The sequence below is a fragment of the Amblyomma americanum genome, chromosome 8, assembly GCF_052857255.1.
Source record: "Amblyomma americanum isolate KBUSLIRL-KWMA chromosome 8, ASM5285725v1, whole genome shotgun sequence".
Lineage (NCBI taxonomy): Eukaryota > Metazoa > Arthropoda > Arachnida > Ixodida > Ixodidae > Amblyomma > Amblyomma americanum.
In genome coordinates, this window is record NC_135504.1 from 149,101,021 (window position 1) to 149,123,143 (window position 22,123).

Sequence of the window (22,123 nt, forward strand, 5' to 3'; positions counted from 1 at the left end):
AACCACCAACCTTCAAGTGACTTTTTGCTAACGGGACCCGCATATTCATTTATCTTTCACTAAACCCTAGAGTCTCAGGGAGAGTGACTGTGCCTGCAGCAACGGGATAACTTGCAATAAGGCATTTGTCTGGGCTAGTCGGTACATACTCCCATCAAATCCAATCTAGCTTCAGAAGCCAGATCATGAGTCCAAAAAAGGCGGGCTTTCCAGACCACATCCTGCGCGCTGTAGCGGAGAAGATTCTTGCCGAATTCAGAACGAAAACAACGAGTTCCCTTGCTGCAGAAAACAGAAACTTCGCGGTGATCCCTTTCGTGCACAAGATATCATAAAGCCTGAAAAGAATTGCAGGGAAAGCCGGTGTCAGAGTAATCTTTTCTGCCCCAAACAAACTGCAGCGCTTGTGTAAAACTGTCAACCCAGAAGGACCTCCACCTGACGAATGTGAAAAAAATCACGAATAACCCTATGTGCTGTGCCGTAAAAATGTTGTCTATAAGATAGAGCTGTCCTGTGGGCGTTGTTATATTGGTCAAACAGGTCATTGCCTCAATGATTGCCTACGTGAGCATAAACGCTCCCTAAATCCGCCCAACGCCCCCCCCCCCCCCCACCCAAAAAAAAAAACAGGTTATACATTGGCTTTCCAGTAAATGCGCTCATTTTTTCAGCAGTACTACAATACTGTATGTACATAAAGACCAACGTACGCGGGAAATCTTGGAAGCTCTTTCAATTCATCGGGGACTTGACACCTGCGCCGTAAACCTTCCGTTGCGCTAACACAAAAAGAAATTGACTATCATAACAGTTAAGTTCGCTATGTGTAGGTTGCGATTGTGTGCTTTTGTTGTTGTGTGTTTTTTTGACAATCATCAATGATGCTGTTCTATCTGTTGATTGTGCTCCTTTCCGCCTATTTATTGCGTGCGAGCAATAAAGCCTTTTAGTCGTAAGTCAGCGCTTTGTTTGTCTCTTTCTTAGTCCTGTCCTTCGTGCGCTGTGCCTTCAGATTGAACGGGATGGATCCTGCCCCTTTCTAGTAATATTGGTTCGATTGCCTCTACGGAATCACCACACAGGCACATCTTCTCATAGGTCATCTTCTTGGCTAATTTTTTTTTACAGCTTCGCCCACTCTTCATGCTTCCGGTGTCTTTATATTATACCTATCATTTTTCTTTCGATAGCTCGCTACGTTGTCCATAACTGGAGGTGAACTCTTTTCGTAAGCCTCCACGTTTCCGCCCCGTAGGTGGGTACTGGTAAAATACAGCTGTTGTATACTTTTCTCATGAGGGATATTGGTAAACTGCCATTCGTGATCTGTGAGAACCTGCTATATGCGCTGAACCCTTTTCTTAATCTTCTTCCCTCTCATGATCCGGATCAGCGGTCACTACCTTCCATAAGTAGACGTCTTCGTTTCCAGCACCTCGCTAACAATTGTAAGCTGCTGTTTCCTTGCAAGCCATCTAACTCAGGCGGATATCTCCACTTCGCTTCGAACGAAAGCATCAGTGGTTAAGACATTGTTCAGAAGAGTTAGGACACCCTGCAGCATAGATCTTGACAGAAGAAAAGAACGCACGATATTCAAAGAACTCACTATGAACAGCTACCCAAAAAAAATTTATACAAAAAATCATTCGCCTCCAAGAACACAAGCGCCTCGAAATCAACGCACAGCAACCAACGCCAGCATCAAAATACGTTACTGTGCCTTATCTCCGAGGCGACTGCGAAACCATCACCCGAATCATGAAAAAAGGAGGCTCGGGGCTGCGCACAAGCCTACAAACACTACTGCAGTTTGCCTACCTCGTCCCAAAGACCGGGCTCGGTGAGAAAAAGCCCAAGGCATTAGAGAGCTTTAGTATAGGCTCAGCCTATTGCTTTGGGGAATAGGGGAATAGCGGGACGCTATTGCGCATTCGCACAACGCTAACGTTCCTCGGGTGTTAGGGTGAGAGGGCGACGCTAACGCTAAGTTGGCGAAATAGCGTGGCCCCCAACGCCGGATAGCGTAGGACACATAGCGGCGTGCATCGAAGCGGGGACCGCTCGCTTTATCACCTATTCTTCGTTGCCGCTACGCTGTGTCCCACGTTTACGGCCAACTAATGGCGCAAGAAGCTTTCGCTTTGTCTGAACTTACCTAAACCGCGAAAGTTTTGCGAGAAAACACCCCAAATTTTCGAATTTCTTCCTTGTTGACAGAGCTCCTAGGCTTAGCGAGTACGCGTCGTTTGACATCAGAAAACGCGGGAGGTTCAAAGAGGCGTGAGCCCCAACGCCGCTCTACGTTCAAGCAAATGGCGGCGCCCATCGAATCGCAATCTCTCGCTTCACCACAGATTCGTTATTGCCGCTACCATGTGTATTAAGTTCACGGCAATCGAAAGGCACATCAACCTTTCCCTTTGTCTGCAGATGCCCGCACCAAAAAATTTTTGCGATGAACTGCGCCAGATTTTCAGCAATGCGCCAGATTTTCAGCCAGATTCGGCAACATAAAAACGACGTCCGCAACTTTGCAAGAGAGCGCAATCCTCTTGCCGGACATTCCGAAGAATCAACTTTGACGAAAGCAGCACCCTCGGAAAACGAATTACATTACCAACCCGAGCCACATCAACCGCACAAAGGGAAACATACCTGCAGTATATGCACAAGGACTTGGCTCTGTAGCTCAAAGAATTAAAGCCAACCGCCTCCCCACAGTTCCACAGCGTGATTAACACCCTCAACCCGACCCTCCCTCCCCCCCTCCCGCGCGCCTTTCGCAACACCTATTTCGTTCTTTTGACCTCCTGCTGCCCTTCATGCACACGGAAAGGCTAACTCCTGCCTCCAGTCAGCCCTGAAGAAAGAACTGAGCCAGCTGCGAAAAGCTGGATTTCAAATTAAAGGTTTTGGTTAGAGATATGTTAGAGTTTATTATAAGTCTTCAAACGCAACCAGACCGGCAAATCTGTCAAGATGATTTGTTTGTCAGTGTTGTGCGAGCAGTTGACTTCAATGCACAAAGGCAATAACCTTGCTGACGAAACTTTGTATCTATGCACAATATCTGAAGCGCCTAGCAGAACTTCGTCACAGATTACCATACATTTCCTCAGAGTTGACTGTGCACTCTCTTCGTTTCCTTCTCAGTCTTTACTCTCCAGTTCGCACACACGCCAACACAGAACACCAGCACGAGAGAATGCTGGCGTCCTAGAATGGCCCTAAAGGGCGTGGGCTCTCCGAGACCATTCCGTAGTCGCCAATTAAACCGAGCATCGTGGTGCCCAATGACGCCGAGAGCACCCCTCTTCCGGTGACGTTCCTGCCATCGCGAACTAAGAGACAGCGTTAGCTTACAGAGGCACGGCGAAGCCCACAAGGTAACATGCACTCATCTCGTTTGTGAGGAAGACATCGCTTACGCTCCGCGTTGCTCGTGCGTTACCTATCTTATAAGTGTGTCATTGGTAAAAAAAAAACATTTCCTTCTTCCTCACGCACCGAAACAAATGGTAGACGCCATAGTTTTTTCAAGGGCCGTGTATGACGGAAACTTGGAATGGACGTCACATTAAGTAAATGTAGAAACAGTGCCTTCACCGTGATAATTTAATGCATATCCATGCAGCGCAAAAACCCGTACAAGAGGAAAAACACCCTACACAACACAAGACGAGAAGTGAACATGCGCGGTGCCTCCTGTCCGTGCTTTTTGCGCAGTCTGGACATGATTCATCGTCAGCTTCTGTTCTGCTCAGGTATTTATTGCCCAATATTCGGACCTTTTTTAAAAATGCGTTGTTGAAGATCGAGTATTGCTATCAATAAACTGCACCTAGAGCAAACGTCTGACAGCACACGAGACATAAAACACTGCGTAGGGAGACCATCGTGTTTCGGGCCTGTAGCTTTCGCAGCAATGCTGAGAATCGCTGTTGGAGCCAGCTAGCGCCATCTTCAAATGCTGTTGGAGTTGGGAGTTGTTCTTGCGCCACTTCAACATCGCGATTCTTCGTGCAGCGGAGTTATTTTCCTTGAGCACTGCCTCTTCAACGGCAGCGCACGACACCCTTCGTTTCTGTTGATGCGGCAACATGTCAACGATGGATGGATGGATGGATGGATGGATGGATACGGCTGAACCCTTTACATCGGGCGGTGGCTCAAGCCACCTAGCCATGTCTTGTGAAATTTTACTCCTGTCTTGCTTTTAGCCACCAATCAGATAACCTTCGCTTGGTTACTTCTAACCTCTTAAAATCCACTTTCCCTTCACTATCCCTAAACCCCAATGCCTTGGGTAAGTCAGCCCCGCTGCCTTCCACTGTAGGGTGAAGCCCTTTACAGAAAAGTATCAAGTGTTCAGCCGTTTCCTCCTCCTCTCCGCACGCAATGCACAAAGTGTCTATCTCCTGGTACCTGACTCTATACTTCTTAGTCCGCAAAACTCCAGTCCTGGCCTCAAACAACAAAGAACTTCCCCTACAATTATCATAGATATTTTCTTTGACAATTTCCTGTTTAAAGGTCCGGTATGTTTCTAGTGCCGATTTCGTCAGCATCCCTGTTTTCCACAAAGCTCTCTCTGTTCCTTTAACCTTTTTCTTAACCGATAGTTGCTGATTTGCCCCCTTACTGCTGTCCAGATATTTGCTTGTCAATTTTCTAGTTCGCTTTCTCCATTTCGTGTCAACATTCTTTATATACAGGTATCTGAAAACTTTCCTAGCCCACCGCTTTGCCTCCATCCTTCTCAATCGTTCCTCAAATGCTATCTTACTGCTAGCCTCTCTGCTCTCGAAAGACGCCCATCCCATATCACCCTGTACCCCCTGATTTGGTGTATTGCCATGTGCTCCCAAAGCTAACCTCCCTACTCCCCGTTGCCTAATTTCCAGCCTTGCTTGAACATCTGGCCTCATACACAGGACCGCATTCCCGAAGGTCAGGCTAGGGACCACGTCTGTTTAAAAACGCCGACATCTCGCGGCATGCAGGTGCAACTATGCCAACCAGAACGCAAAGCCTGACCTCGCTCATTTGGTGTGCCTTTGAGTTTTTTTTTGCTTTTCTGCACCGCTCCGTTACTTCTCTCCTAGTGCATACCGTGTATTTCTCTTCGTAGGCGACGCATTCAATATTGCGCGAGGGATTTGGCAATTCATGTGGCCCGTTCAAGGGGCATAGCAACAAATGTAGCCCACTTACGCCAGCTTGGCGACGCAGTGGGCAGGAACCAGGACGTGCTTGGGCGAGACCAAGGTGGCAGCGCAGAAGTAGCGCTTGGAGCCGCCCACCTTCTTCGCCATGGTGGCCTGCGATGGAGCAGAGACACCATCTCACACTGGCAAATCGCACAGATAGTCGGCTAAAACGTGCGCACATTCGAGCAGTGTGATAATAAAAAGATTGAAAGAATGCGGCGTACGTCTTGATACTCGTTTACCTGCAAAGTACGTTTTTTCTCATAGTAACGGCTCGCTATTAAGAAACATCACCAAAATAGCCACCACACGAGTGCTGTCGCCACTTTCTCTCCGTCCTTACCTGCCAGGGGAAAGCTCCGCGCAAGGATGCGGGTCGCCTTGGAGGCAAACCGCACTGAGCGTACTGCCACGGGGATGGCGTGAATCCCGGTTGGTTCCCTGCTACAGGCGGCGGGTACGGCACTCCCTGTGGTGGTTCGGGACCCGGTACAGGCCCCCCGACTGGGTAGCCTGCCACCGGAGGCTGCTTTGGCGGCGGCGGAAACACGGGCGTGCTGATGGGGTAGCCGCCTGCCGGCTCGACCACGGGGTCGTCAGGACCCACTGGGCCCGTGGGAGTAAGGGGCAGGTCTACAGGACCGTAACCCTCACCGCCGGACGCCACAGGTATAACTTGTTTATCCACAGGCTGGACAGAGCCTCCGGGCGACAGCGGGTAGACAGGCCCTCCTGGGGAACCGGGCTTGTCTCCCCTTGGGATAGAGTGCTCTGGCGCCGGTATGTCGACGGGATAAACTGGGCCGTCTATCTCCACCGGTGGAGAGGGCTTGTTCACGACGGGAGGGTAGCCGCTTGGCAGCGGCTTTTCTGGTGCAGGGACGCCGACGGGTGCATCTGGAGCTGGCGCAGTGCCAAAGAGGGGCGATTAAGTCTCGTACTGCTTTATTGGAAGCCTACATTTTCGGGAAGCAACGAGGCTACACGAACACAGACACAAACAGAACTCGAAGCCCGTGTCCTGTTGCTTTCCTTGTCCTTGCGGCGCTGTTGCTTCTCGAAGGTGAACATATACCGACGTGCTGAACCTCCAGACAAAGACCTAAAAGCATCCCTACTTATCCGTGGCTGTCATTTGTGTAACTTAAAAGAAGACAAAAGTAAAAGCCAACGGAAACAAGAAGCAGTGTTAAACTGATCGATTAGCCTTGGCCAATAATATCACTGCTGCTATCGCTCAAAATGTCTCCTACATTCCTGAGAAAACCCATGAATAAGGTCCCAGTTCCTTCCTCCTCTATACCTACTGGAGATACCGGTAGTGTTTTGTAATTCTTAAGATGCCTTCCCTACAGCCCATCAGAAAAGCGGTGAATATCGCGGCCAATCAGAGCAAGCGAACGAATACAAAACCGCTTTTCCTGAAGATTAGTCGCGCATTTCTTGCAATGCTTGCCACCGAATGACACCACCATAATGCTAATTACACTGCTCATTTTATCATATTCCACGCTAATGGCAGCCACACTGCTCGAAAAAAGTGCGAATGACCCTTGTAGGTAGAGCGTGACTTGCGCTTGTGAAGTTGCGGCTAAAGACGAGTTCACGAAGACCAACTAGGTGGCTTGCACTGCCGACGAGGCTTCGCATTCTCTGGTCTACACAACAGTCGCCAGCTTCGAAGGCGCTTCCCTCTTCAGTATAAAAGGTGTTACGCGTGAAAGCGATGAGAGGATCGTGGCCAGGTGTAGTTAGCGGAATTCTACTGTCTTGCCCTTGTTCCCTTTTTTTGGACATCCAGGCTGTGTTCTTGGTACACACTGCTTGAAGACGCAAAGAAGACTATTGGCACACATGCAGAGCAGACGTGTGCCAATCACCTTTTTTGTGCGGTCAAGCAGAGTGCTTGCTTAGTATGAAACAGCACCAGTTAGGCTACATCTTTACGCTGTTGACACACTGGCGAGCTTTCTTCTCAATCCAGCTTTACAGTATTTCTTTTTCAATGTCCCAACAAAAATCAATCAGGTGTCGTTTAGTACTTAACCATAACATGCTGTTGAGACTCGTAGTTTCCACTAAGTCATTTAACGATTATGCTATTTTATCGCTTCTGTAAGGCACCTTTCTTCAGACAGCGTTCGTTCAAGCATCGCTCAACATTGTGCAGAGCGCACCAAGAAGAATAAAAAGACGTGCAAAGCTTTTTTCAAAGATACCACTGTGTTGTATCGGCATCGTGATCAGCGCGCTCGAGACATTACAGAGACGTATTTTATCGGGAAGCAAAAAGGTGTGCAGGACGGCAGATTATGCGAGTTGGACGAGTTGGATCAGCGCCGTGTTTGTCTCCTGCTCTTTCTGGTCCTGTTGTCTAGCGCTGTTTGAATTTTTTTGTTACTATAGAAAAAGCATGTCTGCTAGCACTCCTTCTGTCACGTTGTAGGAAAAAGAGAAAGGAGTTTTAGACGCTTCATGATGTGTCACCTTTTGATCTGTGGCGCAAATGTACTTCGGGTTTTTTTGCACGTTGGAGTTGATTGTGCCATCCACGCTATCTATGCACGGCGTGCCTTTCGCACTTATGCTGTTTATCTGTGTGTATATATTGCGTTCTTTCGAAATAAAATTTAGTGTCGAGACAGCGCTTGTTTTGTCCCCCTTCCTGTGTCTTTCGTCCCTCCGCGCTGACTTTTCTGCCAAGATGAACCATTATTACCTTAAAAATGGCACGCGTCTTACAATATCACTTTTACACCGTGGAACGGCCAATGTTTTCTTCCTTTCTCATGATTGAGAAAATACATTAGTTAAAAACAAAGGATGCCCAAAAAAGCTAGACCGTAGATCAAAATCAAACAGTACCCTGTCACGTCCTTGGAGTCAACATGCCCCAGCGTACGTAAACCCAAGGGCGAAATGCGACTTCTGGCAGCTTACAGCGGGCACGTTAAAACACAAGAGGGGCGTGCATATGTTATCGCTAGCCTTCAGAAAACCAATGTCATTACCTGCCTGGAAAGCTTCCAGAAAAGTGCAACCAAAAGTGGTGTTCAAGGTCTTAACAGTAGTTTTGGTATTTTCTTTGTGTTGTTGATGGCTTACATGATTATTTCCGTGTGCGTGGACGCTGGCGCCATGTGCGTAAGGAACCGCTGAGATGAGCGCTTACTATAGTCGGAGAACGAAGTGGCCATCAAAGAAAGCTCTTCAGCGTGGAGCGGCTTTCAAAACTTCGTGGTTGAGCCATGGCTCAGCCCCGCATTGGCACGATAGTGGGTGCATATGCCGCCATAGCCGACATCATATGCCGACGTCATGAGAATCCTTCGAAGGGCATATGCCGCGTCGTTCTTTAGTTGTATCCTGCCTTAGTCAGAGGGGTTTTTTTTTCTTACACATGTTGTTTATATTTGGACGAAACCTTGTAACTTAATTCCTATCAGCACCTTTCTAGCAGGGACTGGAATGTTCTGTGAGCGCGTACGAATTGAGGAGAGTTAGCAAGCTGTGCAAAGCAAAATGTTGAGGGACAGCAACAAAGCAGAGTTGGCCGGGGAACAGATGTGGGTTTGTGATATCTTTGCTGCAACAAAGAACAAGAAATGAGCATGGGCAGGGCATGCAATGAGAAGGGAACCAACGTTCCCTTAACTAACGGTTCGCATGATTTCAAGGGAAGGCAAGCGCTGCGCTAGGCGGATGAGGTTAGGAAGCTGGCGCAGGACGGTGTTAATTGAAGGCCACTTGGGAAGGCAGATGACGTATTTAGGCTGTTGATGGTGATGACGGCGTCCAAAACTTGCGCGCCCTTATTAAAGTGCTTCCCGCACACATCTCGCCACTTCTTTCTGGCGCGTTCACGTTGCTCTGAGGCGCAGCTTTACGCATGGCTGCAATCACCTTGCGGCTTCTCTGGAACCACTTCCGGGTACTCCGGCTTCTCGGGTATCAAGGGTATCAGAGGCTCCTGAGGTTGAACGCCTTCCGGCGGATGCGGCTTCTCCTCGGAAGGTTGCGCGATGATGACCGGATCTCTGGGCAGGCAGTCCGGTCCGACACACTCGGGTAGCGGCTGTGGCGCTTCCTTGTGGCGACAGGGGCAGTCGACGTCTTGCGGGGTCAGCGTCGGTGGGCGAGGCCCCAGGTCGGGGTACTTGTTGGCGATCGGTCCATCCTTGAGAATCTAGGAAGCGGTTTTTGAAAAAAAAAAACGTGGTTACCACAATCCAGTAAAGAGGCTAGGGCAGGCCTACAAGGGCACCAATTAGGTTGAACTCCTTTCCGTGTACATAACTTCTTGAAGTTCGCATTTTTTCCGAGAACAAACATCGATTAAAATAGCATCGCTAACAATGACGTGTTAAAACGTGTCACTGACACTGTATATTGCCGAGTGTAGTGTATTCCATTGCCTAAGTTACAATGTTATTATTTAATTTTTTTACAACGTTCTCAAGAGTACTGCACTTTATTTTGTATAGTTTGTGCACTTGCATTATTTTTCTCACTCTACCGCAGTTGCAGCGCTTGGGATTGCAGTAATAATAAAATCACTCCGGCCAGCAGGCAAAAGGACATGGGGGACCGTTTCGAGTCACCGGCGAAGAAGGACCCTGCGTAAAGAAGCCGAGATCGGGGGAACAAGCCACCATCGGCAACGACACAGTCTCCCAAGTCGGTCACTGCCACAGATGGTCATGCCAAGCCTACCGAAGGCTTCATTCTCAAAGTCCAGCCAAATCCTCAGGAGATTCGGCTGGCACGGATCATCATGTTTTTATACCAAGCGCGGCCATGTAGTAGAGCATCCGCTTCGCATTCGGGATGTGCTGAGTTCGATCCCCAGTGCCGCCGGGTATCCAGAAGGTTTTTAATGGGTACAAGATTTTCCCCGGCTTCGTGCTTGGCTCTTCTAGGGTGAGATGCTTGGGAAAAGGGTCTTATGCAAAACCGTTGCCTTGACGGATCAGAGATAAGTTCCGCCGTCAAGCAACCCTAATTCCGCCTCGTGCGAAAAGCCCTTTAATTATGACTCATTCGCCCTGATTAATGTGCACGTGCACGGACTGATGGGTGGGCACCGAATTCCTGTGGCGACCCATCCAGATCAAGGTACAAATTCGGGGGACACTAAACCTTTGTTTTTTAGGGCTGAAACGTTCATGGGTCCTTTGAGCGACCTGCGGTCCTCTTTGCGCATCAGTTCACAGACACGGACACTGTCCCTTTCGACGCAGGTTCGGCGCTGGAAGACGTTTTGCTGCTCGCGCGCCATCTCTGGGGGTAGCGGCGTAGGTCTGATCGCGGTACTTTTCTAATGGCCGCAGCATGCCGGCGCCACTATGCCGCGTGAAGCAAACAGAATGTGATACGCTAATATGCACTTTGCTACTCGCTTAATTGCTAATTCTCTTATTAAAACCTCACTAATTGCACAATGCACCTTATCAGAGAGTGTAAGGTACCACTTTACATGCAAGACCACACGACACACATCTAAACCTCCACCGCTTGTACTGAAATGTATGAGTGCCGCCATGGTGTAGGGATGAATGGCTTTAGAGATTTATAATATGTATTATAGCGTGAGCTACACTGGCCGAGGTTAAGCAGTTTCGCGTGGCACCTAGAGAGCCCTGCTGCGCATGCGCGAGGAGCAGTGACGTGACACAACACGCGCCCCTCGCCGGTCTGCGCACTCTCCGGAAACCGCACCATGTCACCAACCACGTGACCAACCGTGTGACGAATCACGTGACCAGCCACTTAGCCGCGCCGCCGGCAGCTGCTCCGCACCAAGTGACCGACCACGTGGTCGCTAAAACAATCACTTCCCCTTTTCTTTATATGGAAGGCTTCCAATAGCTCACGTGCGGTCTGGTCTTTACCTTTGCCTAGGACCGTAGTACTTTCAAAATGAGGCGAACACTCGCTGAACTAAGCGCACGTCCTCAATGTTCTGTAAATTCAGTTGGTGCTCCCTGAGGCGATTGTTAAGGCCTACATAGGCCTGTTTGGCCTACATAGGCTTTCCCGCAAGACAGCGGTATCTCGTAAACCACTCCTGTTTGGCAACGCACGCATGGCCTGGCATGCTTTTTTCCACAGCCTTTTTTCGCGGATTCCTTGCCGGAGATACGCGGGCATAGCTTAGATCGTTTTTCCGGAGCCTGCTTGAAGGGGCGGACTGTCTGAAGAAATCTGCTGTTGTATCTAAAAATAAGCAATGTGCAGTGTCTTTGCAGAAGATCGTGGCACACTTTAAAGAGATTGATTATCAGTTGTACAGGCCGACAAAGAAGGACGATATGTGATGATTATCAGTTGTACAGGCCGACAAAGAAGGACGATATGTGATTCTTCTGCAGGGCATGTTTAACGAGAACGCACATCAGGCAGTGCAAAAAACTTCACCGTTAAAAAAGGCCGCCCCACTACCGCAAAACAAAAAGTTGCCATCTTCTGCAAGGATGTGGGAAAAGATTTTTTCAGTACAAAGATATCCAACTGTAAAGGCAATGCATTGGAAGTGTTTTTTTAGTGCCAAGATGCACGAGCCCGAAGTTTCTTTCTGCACCATTGTCAGTGAAAAGAGGACTTGGCAGTTGCTGGTGAGCTAGTACCTTCAAAAATCGTTAAAAGAATTGACAATCACTGGCCCTTTCCTTATTAAAAATTCTAAGGAAATATTCAAGTTTCTAAAAACTAAACCGACCATCAGCTACGCGTTTTCTGTGGATATAGAAGATCTGTAATATTCAATACCTCTCCAAGAGCTGTTCACAGCACTGAAGCAGTGCATTGACATGAGTGGTGTCGTCCCGTTTCAGGATTCAGCTGGCATGTCTGTTGACAATTTTTTGACTTTTATCGCTTTAATTACAAGCACTACTTGCAGACCAAAGGAATTTGCACTGTCATGCGTTAGGCCCATTTTAAGCGATATATTTTTAGCCAGCATTGACCAGATTTTATCTTCTGTTTTTAGCCTGGACGAAGGCACGAAAGTGTACCGATACTTTGACGATTTTTTGATCATTTTGGACAAGCAGAGCCCTTTACACTACTGCGCTACTGTTAAAAACATTTTAGACGCTTTTAAAAAGCATGGGAAGGGACAGACGTTCACTTGCGAGTTACCGAAGCAGAAGGCCCTTCAGTTTTTAGACATATACGTGTCATGTTTGGTAAGGAACGTGTGTGTTCGGCATATGCTTCACGTGCACAAAAACAGCTCCTACCGTATGATTCCGCTCATTCAAAGGTCCTAAAACGTAGCATTGTAAACCTCTGCCTAGAATCAGCACTGGAGAAATTGTGCGAACGCTAAATGACAAGCAGCTTTAATAGTCAATTGGAAAGATTAGTAGGTCTGGGTACCCTCAGTCGGTCTTGACGGCGGTTTCCGAAACTCTCCTTAAAAAGTGAAGAATGACACGAAGAGCCTGAAGACGAGGGAAGATGAAAGGAGCGTGCGACCGGAAGTTGTACACTACCTGCATAAAATTTCGCACAACCTGATGAAGGTTGCGGGCAGGTTTCGGGTGACTATCGCTTTTTCCGCTCCAGAAAAACTATCTAAGCTATGCCCGCGTATCTTCGGCAAGGAATCCGCAAAAAAAGGTTGCAAAAAAAGCATGCCAGGTCATGCGTGCGTTGCCAAACAGGAGTGGTTTACGAGATACCGCTGTATTGCGGGAAAGCTTATGTAGGCCAAACAGGCAGATGCCTGAACGATCGACTCAGGGAGCACCAACTGAATGTACAGAACATTGAGGACGTGCGCTTAGTTCAGCATTGCAGTTTTTGCAAGTGTTCGCCTCATTTTGAAAGTACTATGGCCCTAGGCAAAGGTAAAGACCAGACCGCACGTGAGCTATTGGAAGCCTTCCATATAAAGAAAAGGGGCAGTGATTGTATTAGCGATACGAAAATTAGGCTGTATAGTTCGGAACGTGCCCTTTTTTCTGCTACAAGATAAGATGTATGATCAGGATGTTGTGAAGCCACGCCTTCTTTCTTTGTCTTAACGCGCATGCGCGACGTAGCCTATACATTCCACATTGATAGCTTAGAATAAAATAAGTTGTAAGTGCAGCGTCTGTGCGTGTCTCTCGGTGTCGTTATTCTTGTGTGTGTGTTTTTTCAACTGCTACTATGCCTAATTCAATAAGTCACCAGTGGATATCACGCTCTTAGCAGGGTATTCCAGTAGGTAGCGTCAGTTTTCGCGAAGTATGGCGCTAAGCTGAGATCGTGATTTTGACATGTTCGACACATGCCTAAAAACTGTACGTAGGAGGCATGAGAAATGCCCAGTCTGCCATGACATAGTTGGTAAAGGAAAGATAGGCAGAGAATCTTGCATGAAGCGGTGTGATGTCATTTGCCGCCATTAATAAAGGTAGAGAATCATTTCTTTTGCACCCATTATAAATAAGCTATGCGGCACATCTGTTTATTTTTCCAGTTCTGTTAGGTCCGTTTTTGTATGGGGATCCCAAATGATTGATAGTGGCATATTCAAGCTTTGGTGTTATGAGAGTGTTTTAGGATTGTAATTTGCAGCTGCAATGTGCACCCCTGAGTTTATGGCGTATAAAACCAAGTTTGCGTAGTGCTGATGATCTAATTAATGTATTTGATGTGGTCGTTCCATTTAAGCTGCGAGCTTAACACAACCCCGACATATATGTCACTTGGCACTTCAATTGAAAACGCATTAATAAAATAGTTGAAATGAAACAGATTTTCATCCTGGTTATACGTGAAAGCACTGTTTCCTGGACATTATTTCCATGCCTAATTTTCTACACCAGGCAGATCGTCGTCTATAAAATGCTGGTATCAGCAACAAAACCAGTCCGGACAGTCGGATTAATAACGGTAACTAAATCATTTGCATACATCAAGAAGAGTAAGTGGCCAGGCACACTTCCCTGAAGGACCCCGCAAGTTACAGGGAGTCGCGAGGAAGAAGAACCGCCAATCTCCACAAACTGAGCCCTATTTTCTAAATACGCAGCAACCCAGCCAGCGAGGAAGGGAGGTACACCTTAAGATTTCCCTCTCGATCCCCGTGGAGTTCGGTTTGATATGCTGATGCTATTGTTTTTACATAGCACTTCGAAAACCCGCACAGCTGTTAAACGTGCTGATGATGTTGTTGTGAGATATTTTCGTCAGTATTTTCATGATTCTGCTCGGGAAGTCGTATATGCTTTGAAAACTCAGTCATGTGTTTCTGAGTGGATAAGTCTAGTGGATAAAGTGGAAACTTGAATCATTGAGTGTGAGACCATTTGTCTATAAACAGGCTCACCTCTCCGATTCTTCCAGTCTGTATATCTTTTGTGAATAAAGGAATAAATGAAATAAAGCTTTCGTGGTGTATAAATACCGTCGCTGACTCGTAAACCAGGGGACGCAGGCTCAAATCACAACAAAAATTCTTGAAGGCTTTCTTTAAATGGTAACTATTTACTTTATTAAGTTGAATCATTTGAAACAAGCGGCGGCCTTTAATTCACATTACATTTAATTGTTTTTAATCACTTTCGCCCCACAGATCCATGTGTGAAGTCACGTTTCGCTAGGCATCACGTGTGCTACGTGACTTCCCCTGCACAACTCCGATGATGGGACGACGTTGCATTTTCCGCTGAACAGGAGACTTCACGCTATCGCGTTACTAAGCCCGCTTATATAATTTAATTGAGAAAAAAATTGCGCGCACAAAATTCAAGCATTTCTTTCGATGGTTAATTGAAAAACGAGAAAGAACTAGCGACAACGAAAGCAGAAGTGTTGTTGTTGTTGCCTTCGTGAATTTGCGGAAGTGTAGCTTGAGTACAGCATTAAATCTGCACATGACTGCTTTCTTCTGGGCTGCAGATGCGGCAAGAAACGACCTCGCGTTTAATCTATACTTAAATTTGCATGTTGCTGCTGCCGCCTTTTCGGCATTTCACTTCCCAAACCTTGCTGAATAGGCGCGAATATCAGCAAACACTCTCTCGTTAAAAAACTCTCGCTCTTATAAATCAATAGTGGGACTAAAATTTCAAGCACGCATTATTGTTGAGGCCCAGTGCACTGAGGTAAACATTGCTGCTCCCGAAAAAAAATGAGAGCGCAGTCGTTCGCGGAATATATTTGAGAAATCACTGTAGCGCTGCTCGGACGTATAACCGTTAATTCAACGACAGTCCGTCTGGATTTTCGTCACCCGCTTGTGACGAACTTTTTCACAAGAGCCTCGCACATCTATCTGTACAGATCGAGTAAGACTGAACTATTTAGAGTTGTTATGCATTCATTGTTGGGGAGCAGCGTCAAAGCAGCGGGGCATAGCTTGTGTCCTGCCGCCGTTGCCTGAACACCGCAGTTCAGTTCGGTGCAAGTGCTGACCAGCGCTGGTCCTGTCTCTGTAACGCCTTACAGTCAGCGAGAGATCATCAATTAAAGAAGCCAGCAACAACCTGACAGACTAGACGCTTTGATGATTACTCTTTTAGTGACATTACAGTGAGGCGAGGCTGAGCGACCAGCCTGCAGTGCGATTCAGTCACCCTCACATTTCAACTTTTTCTGTCCTTATTTTTAGCACTTCGAAATATGCTTGTGCTAAAACTTCACTTCTATGCATAGATGACATTGATGACAATCACAGCAAATTAAAACAGTTTTTCTAGCTTATACACTAGGCTATTTAGCATTTCGTGACATACACATATTGTCCGAAGTTTGGTTGTGATATGTTGAGTAAATTTCCTCCGTTAGCAATTTTTTCTTTTCATGACGAAATTGTAGTTTTATCCAGATGCGCATTACTTTACTTTGCAGCCATTTACACTTTAGTAATACACTAAAGATTTCCTCGGTATGCAAGTGCAGTGTCTATAATGCAGCAACGATTATTGTCAGCCGTAATTAATTTTACTCAGAAGACTGGGGAATATAAGTGCCTTTGTCAGAGAAATGGCGCTTTCTAATTATTTTAAATTAATCAAAATATGTTTATTTATGTTATCCCCATAGCGTGAAACGTATTTCCGTGCTTTTCGTTACATTTTGTATTTTCAAGGCATAATATAAGAGTTTACATTAATCAAGCTTGATTGACTTAAAACCGATGGATAGTAAAATATTTGCAGTATTCTATTGACCAAAGAAACAGTAATTTTTTCCTCATTAAAGAAAGGCACAATTTGTCGGACGGAAAAGAATCCCATTGAGGTGCAGTTGGTATCGGCATAGAGATGCTAGTGAGAAATGTGATGCTTACGTGTGGACACGACGGGCCGGTGCACTGCTGATAGTCCCCGTTGGGTACCACGACAACCTTGGGAACGTTCTGTGATTCGGAAGGCACCTTGTCATCCAGCGGCGGCTCCTCATTTGAGCTCTTGGCGCCAGGTTTCGCGTCTGGACCCACGCCGGGGCCTCCCGGCGGTACCGGCGCTCCAATCGGTTTAGCAGGCAGCCCTGGTTCAGGAGGTCCTCCTTGTGGAGGAAGGTTGGGTCCCTGCGGGATGCCTGGTGCTTGTGACTTAGGCGGAAAACCTGGCTGCCCGTAGTTGGGCCCCTGAGGAAAAACTGGAGGCCCCTGTACGAAGCCTTGGCCCTGGTTCGGTGGAGCATCTCTGCCTGGCGGATAGTTGGTGGGTTGCTGTGGATAGCCTGGATAGCCCTGAGGTCCCTGAGGTAAATCAGGATTCTGGGGAGCTCCCTGGTTTGGATAACCGGGATTCAGGGGAATTTGCGAGTTGCCTTGGGCAGTGTATCCTGGGTTGTGGGGTCCTAGGGGAGGGTAGCCTGAGGGGCTTTGTTGACCGTTCTGTGGAAGTCCTCCAGCAGGAAAACTGGGAGAATAACCGTTGGGGAAACCCCCAAAGCCACCCCCATAGTTGGGATAAGGAACATTAGAAAAACCTGGGAATCCTCCACCATACGGAAATTGAGGGCAGCTGCACTGGCATACAGGACAACCTTGTGGGCTCTGTCCAGACGGAATGCCCGGAGAAGCCACAGGGCCAGGTGGCAAACCAGGTGGCAAGTTGTTCTTATCCTGAGGAGGTGGAACAGGATACCCCTGAGGCACTTGTCCGTTGAGAGGGTTAGGGTTGCTCTGTGGCCCCTCTGGCAACGGGACTGGGTTCACCTCTGGCGCTTTCCCTTCAGGAACAGCTTCCTTGGGCGGCAGTTCTTCAGGAACAGGTGCAGAACCTTCTGTGGGGTATTTGGAACCTGGCGGCGGAGGTATCACCTCCGACTTGTGTTCAGTGGAATCCGGGAGAGGATTGTCTTTGAGGTCGGCAAGAGGGTTTTCCGGCAGGGGCTTCCCGACAATGCCATATGCAGGTGTGTTCTCTGGATTAAGGGGATGATTATGTGACGGTGCGTCAGGGTACGCCCCTGGCGGAGGAATATTATCACCGGGGGCATCCGTGTGTTTCTCGTCAAGAGGAAGCTTGTCCAGTGGCGGAACGTTACCTGAAGCTCCGCCAGGGTACTTTCCTGGCAATGGTCGAATGATGGGCGGCAGATTATCCAGCGGTACGTCCGGGTACTTTTCTGGGTGGGGTTGCTTGTCTACTGCAGGAAGGCCACCTTGGGGCACGTCAGGATACTTAGTAGGAAGGGGTGTTCCGTCTACTGGAGGAACATTTCCTTGTGCGACGTCAGGGTACTTTGAAGAGATGGTTGGTTTGTCTGCTGGGGAAACGCTTTCCTGCGCCACGTCAGGGTATTTTGCGGGAAGCGGCTGCTTGACCGGAGGAACGTAACCCTGCGGTACGTCCGGGTACTTCCCCGGTGCAGTGGGCTGGGGAACATGCTCTCCGCCCGGAAGAACGTCAGGGTATTTGTCGTGCGGATTTTTGTCCCCGCTTTGCTGATTAAATTGTGGTGGAGGAGGATGGTGAGGATGATAGTGTGGGCGTTTTCCGCTGCCGTGCTTTGGTCGGTGGAGGTGGCCAGAGGGTGCTTTACCTTTCTCCTCAGACGACGAGCTGTCGTCCAGGTCGTCTGGAGAGCCCGAGTAGATGACCCCGTCGGGACCGACCAGCGCAAAGCGGCGACCAGCGATTCCGGTAGGTCGGACCCGACCCAGTGTTCCGGGCTTTCCGGCTGTCACAGTAGGGGGCGCGACGACAGCAGCGAGAACCAGCGCAGCCGCAAAAATGGTGAAAACCTTCATGGTGCTTCTGAAAGAGCAGGGTAGAGGGCAGGTTAATGGAACGCAAGCATAACACAATAGGGGTATTTAAAGTTGAGCAAACGTTACATTTTCCTAACGCACTGTGTGTGATCTTGCGCATCAGATCGAAGACCTGGTACGATAATCCGCTAAATTACAAAATTTCGAACCAATGTCCACTAGAAAGTATGCATTCTATTCCTTAAATTCACATATCACATATTGAAAAACACATATCGATCACTGCAAGCAGCCTACTTTTTTTCTACTGAGATTAAAGAACTATTATCATATATAGCTGCTATAACACATCGTACCTCTAATATGCACACAAGGTGTCCAGGTGTTTGGGAAATCCGATATTTACGCACAAATTACAAATGCCAATTATTAGCACATAACCTGTCATTATCGCTTATTAAGTGCAAAGACACAAACAATCTAACCCGAAAACAATGGTGTTTATTTACAATAATTGAAAGTGTGGCATTTTCGACGAGCTGTCGTCTAATTTATCTGCTAATTTGATTACTCCTAATTTACTGCTAATTGACAGCTAATTCATCATTAACTGTTTTAATCGCGCATAAATTACTGCTTTTTAGTGTGGGCCTTGCAAGACAACTTCAACAAACGTCAGGAAACTGACAGCAATGCAAAACAAAGTAATTCGGATTATTGCAAATTCTTCACCAGACTACTCAGCAGACAGCTTGCTTAGAAGGTTCAGACTAATTCACATAGAGAGCTTGTATAGCTATCACCTTTGTAAAAAGTCAAAGGATGAAGAGAAACAAAGAATTAATCTCATAACTAATCAGGCAAACTTGCAAACGAATACGCATTATTATACAACAAAACATCGTCAGCACTTGGAAGTCCATCGTAACCGCACTAATTACGGTGAAAAATTGTCTTGACAGACAGTACCAAGTGTATTAAATTATTTTTTTTTCGCAAAGGAATTGATCGGATGAGCATGTCGAAAACAGAATTCAGTGATTTATTCCTTTAGTGGTGCAGAAATAGCGCTGAGAAAAAAAAATTCTTTTTTTTCTTTTTTTCTCAAATGCTATAAATGTACTTCCTATGCACTACCTTTTATAAAATATTTTTTCTCAGGTTTGATCTGTATGCTCTGTGTACCTGTTAATTTTTCTGTTTGGTTTAATAACTGCTGTTCTTTCATATCATTGAAGTATTTTCAATCATGCATACTTACACTGCATATTGTACTCGTGCATTTCACGGAAATTGTTCTTCACCATTTTTTAGTGACGTATAAAATATCCATCAAAACGTTTTTTTTGTGTGTGTGCATGCTGATCTCTATATGTATGTTGTATGAGCTGCAGTTGCCTATGTAATCGAGGTTGGTGGGAGCTTGCCAAGCTGCTGCTCAGCATCTTTTTCTTCCATCTCCCAATGTTATGAACAAACATGAAATAAACCGTATTCGTATTCATATTTGTATGTTACGATGTCTATTGAATATTCGGCTCATGTTTTACTGTGATGCATGCGAGGTATGTTGAATTTTATTTTTCTTTCTCTACCAAGTGGCATTGTCTTGTGTTGTGTTTCTTGCTTTTAATTTCTTGAGCATATATGTAGTGCTGTAAATCCTAATATGCATTTTTGCCCTTCGCAACACTGCCTTGTAATGGCCTCTGGGGCTCCGTCAAGCTGCTTCTTTAGGTTTTAGCCCATGAGGCCTTGTTTTTCTGCAAAATAAAGAATCACCATCATCATCAGCCTGACTACACCCGTTTCAGGGCAAAGGCCTCTCCCATGTCTCTACAATAACCCTGTCCTTTTCGAGCCCTTAACACTTCCAGCTGCCTCACAAATTCTTCCTGCTAAGCGGGACACTAAAAAAATATCTCTGCAGAAGAATGGCTTGGAAACTTTTAACCGTCATTCAAGACTTAGTTTGGTCCCTGTAATCGAGCAGCTTGACGATTACAGGGTGAGTTTTATTCTTTGGTCTCCAGATTGCATATGCTTTGTATACCTGAGACAACCTGAGCAGAGTTGGTTTTATGAAATTGCACTCCTGTTCCTTTTCCACACTCTCTACTGTTTCAAGCCTGGCCTCTTTGAAGGCATACAAAATTAAGTTTTAATTCGCTCACCTACTTCTATTCTTTTCATTCATTCATTCATTCATTCATTCATTCATTCATTCATTCTTTATTCCCCAGAAAAACTGGAAGGCCTTCTGGCTAAAAGCTAGATAAGCCGCTTAACGGGGCCCGAGAGACCATTAGAAGGCAGTGTTGCGATGGGCAAAAGTAAATTAAGGATTTACAGCAGTACATATCATATACTAAAGAAATCAACAGCAAGAAACATGATAAAATACAATACAATGTCTTTTGGTAGAGAAATAAAAATAAAATTCAATACACTTCACATGCATCACAGTAAAACACGAACCGAATATTCAATAGACCGCGTAATATAGTGCCACACTTTCAGTAATTGTGAAAAAAACAAAAATGATTAATAATTTCACAAGGTACTGACACAATTGATGTCTTCATACATTTGTAAATATATATTCAAGCCACGTTACGTGCTCTGAAGCCAAGGGAGGTCTAAACGCAGCGGCGGCGTTGTATCTGCACTTTAGGCTAACATTTTCACTGTGCTAGTGCTGGATGTCCGTCCACGGTACAGAAGCGCTTCAGTGCGAAACTTAACCAGTGCTGTGGCATGTTGCAAGTTGCGCGTCCGCGCCATAAGTGTCGCCACGGTCGGAACGATTGCAGCGATCCTGGTATCTGGCAGCAAACGCGGCTGGAGTCAATGACACAACGCGTCTGCGCCGCCAGTGCCGCCGCGGGCAACGCTGCAGCGCAGTGGCAGCAGACGACAGCGACCGGCGCAAGCATAGCGAGCAAAGTTTTGAGCAATTTATGTTTTTACCGCCAACTCCCAGGCACCGCCACCGTCGCATTTCAAAATCGTCCCCATTGGCTCTACGGGAATGTCACACCCTTGACTTAACCGCCATCTTTCTTGGCACTTCGTTCTGGCCACCTGTCGCAGGCGCCGACACTCTAACCATTGCAGAGCAGTAAATGCAACGTCATGCTCATCATGTAAGAAGATTAATCCGACTGCTGTACATATCAATCGACGTATTGTGGACACGCTAGGGGTATGCAACCTGCATACCTCTAGCGTGGCGTCCGGTGGCGCTGAATTTGGTCTGATTGGCGTCTAAGAATTGCTCCACTCAGCCGACTGGGCCGCTATAGACGCGCTTTTATAAAAATGCGCGATGAGGGACTGATTAATAGCCAATAATTTTAGACATCGCTCTCGTCGGATATTTCTGTTGTCTTCTCAAAGACTTTCTGGTGCTCTGCTCATTAAAACCCAGTTGCTGAATAGGAAGTGATGCGTTCGTTTCTTATTAAGATTTTCATTTATTTATGTTGTATATGCGTGTTAAGTTCATGATGCATTTCTGTATGGTTTGTGACGTGTTCAAATTGCTTTGGCAAAATATAAAGAAGTGCCTTGAATGCAACGTTTTCAAACGTCTGTAACGTCGCACAGAAAGGCTGTCGTCATCATCATCATTACCATCATCATCCTGACTACGTCCACTGTAGGGCAAGGGCCTCTCTATGTCTGTCCAATCAACCGTCTCGTTTCCCAGCTGCGCCCACCGTATACCCGCAAACTTCTT

General features: G+C 46.8%; 1 protein-coding gene across 1 annotated transcript in view; it reads right to left on the reverse strand.

Moving 5' to 3' along the window:
* LOC144102102 (uncharacterized) overlaps positions 1-22,123 on the reverse strand; it is a 78,080-nt gene that overhangs the window by 20,042 nt on the left and 35,915 nt on the right. The window contains exons 2-5 of the mRNA XM_077635390.1: positions 16,507-18,427; positions 9,120-9,402; positions 5,560-6,119; positions 5,221-5,327 (exon numbers count right to left, since the gene is read on the reverse strand). Of these exons, the coding sequence (XP_077491516.1) occupies positions 5,221-5,327; positions 5,560-6,119; positions 9,120-9,402; positions 16,507-18,420 (2,864 nt within the window). The 5' untranslated portion in view covers positions 18,421-18,427. The remainder of the gene's footprint in view (positions 1-5,220; positions 5,328-5,559; positions 6,120-9,119; positions 9,403-16,506; positions 18,428-22,123) is intronic.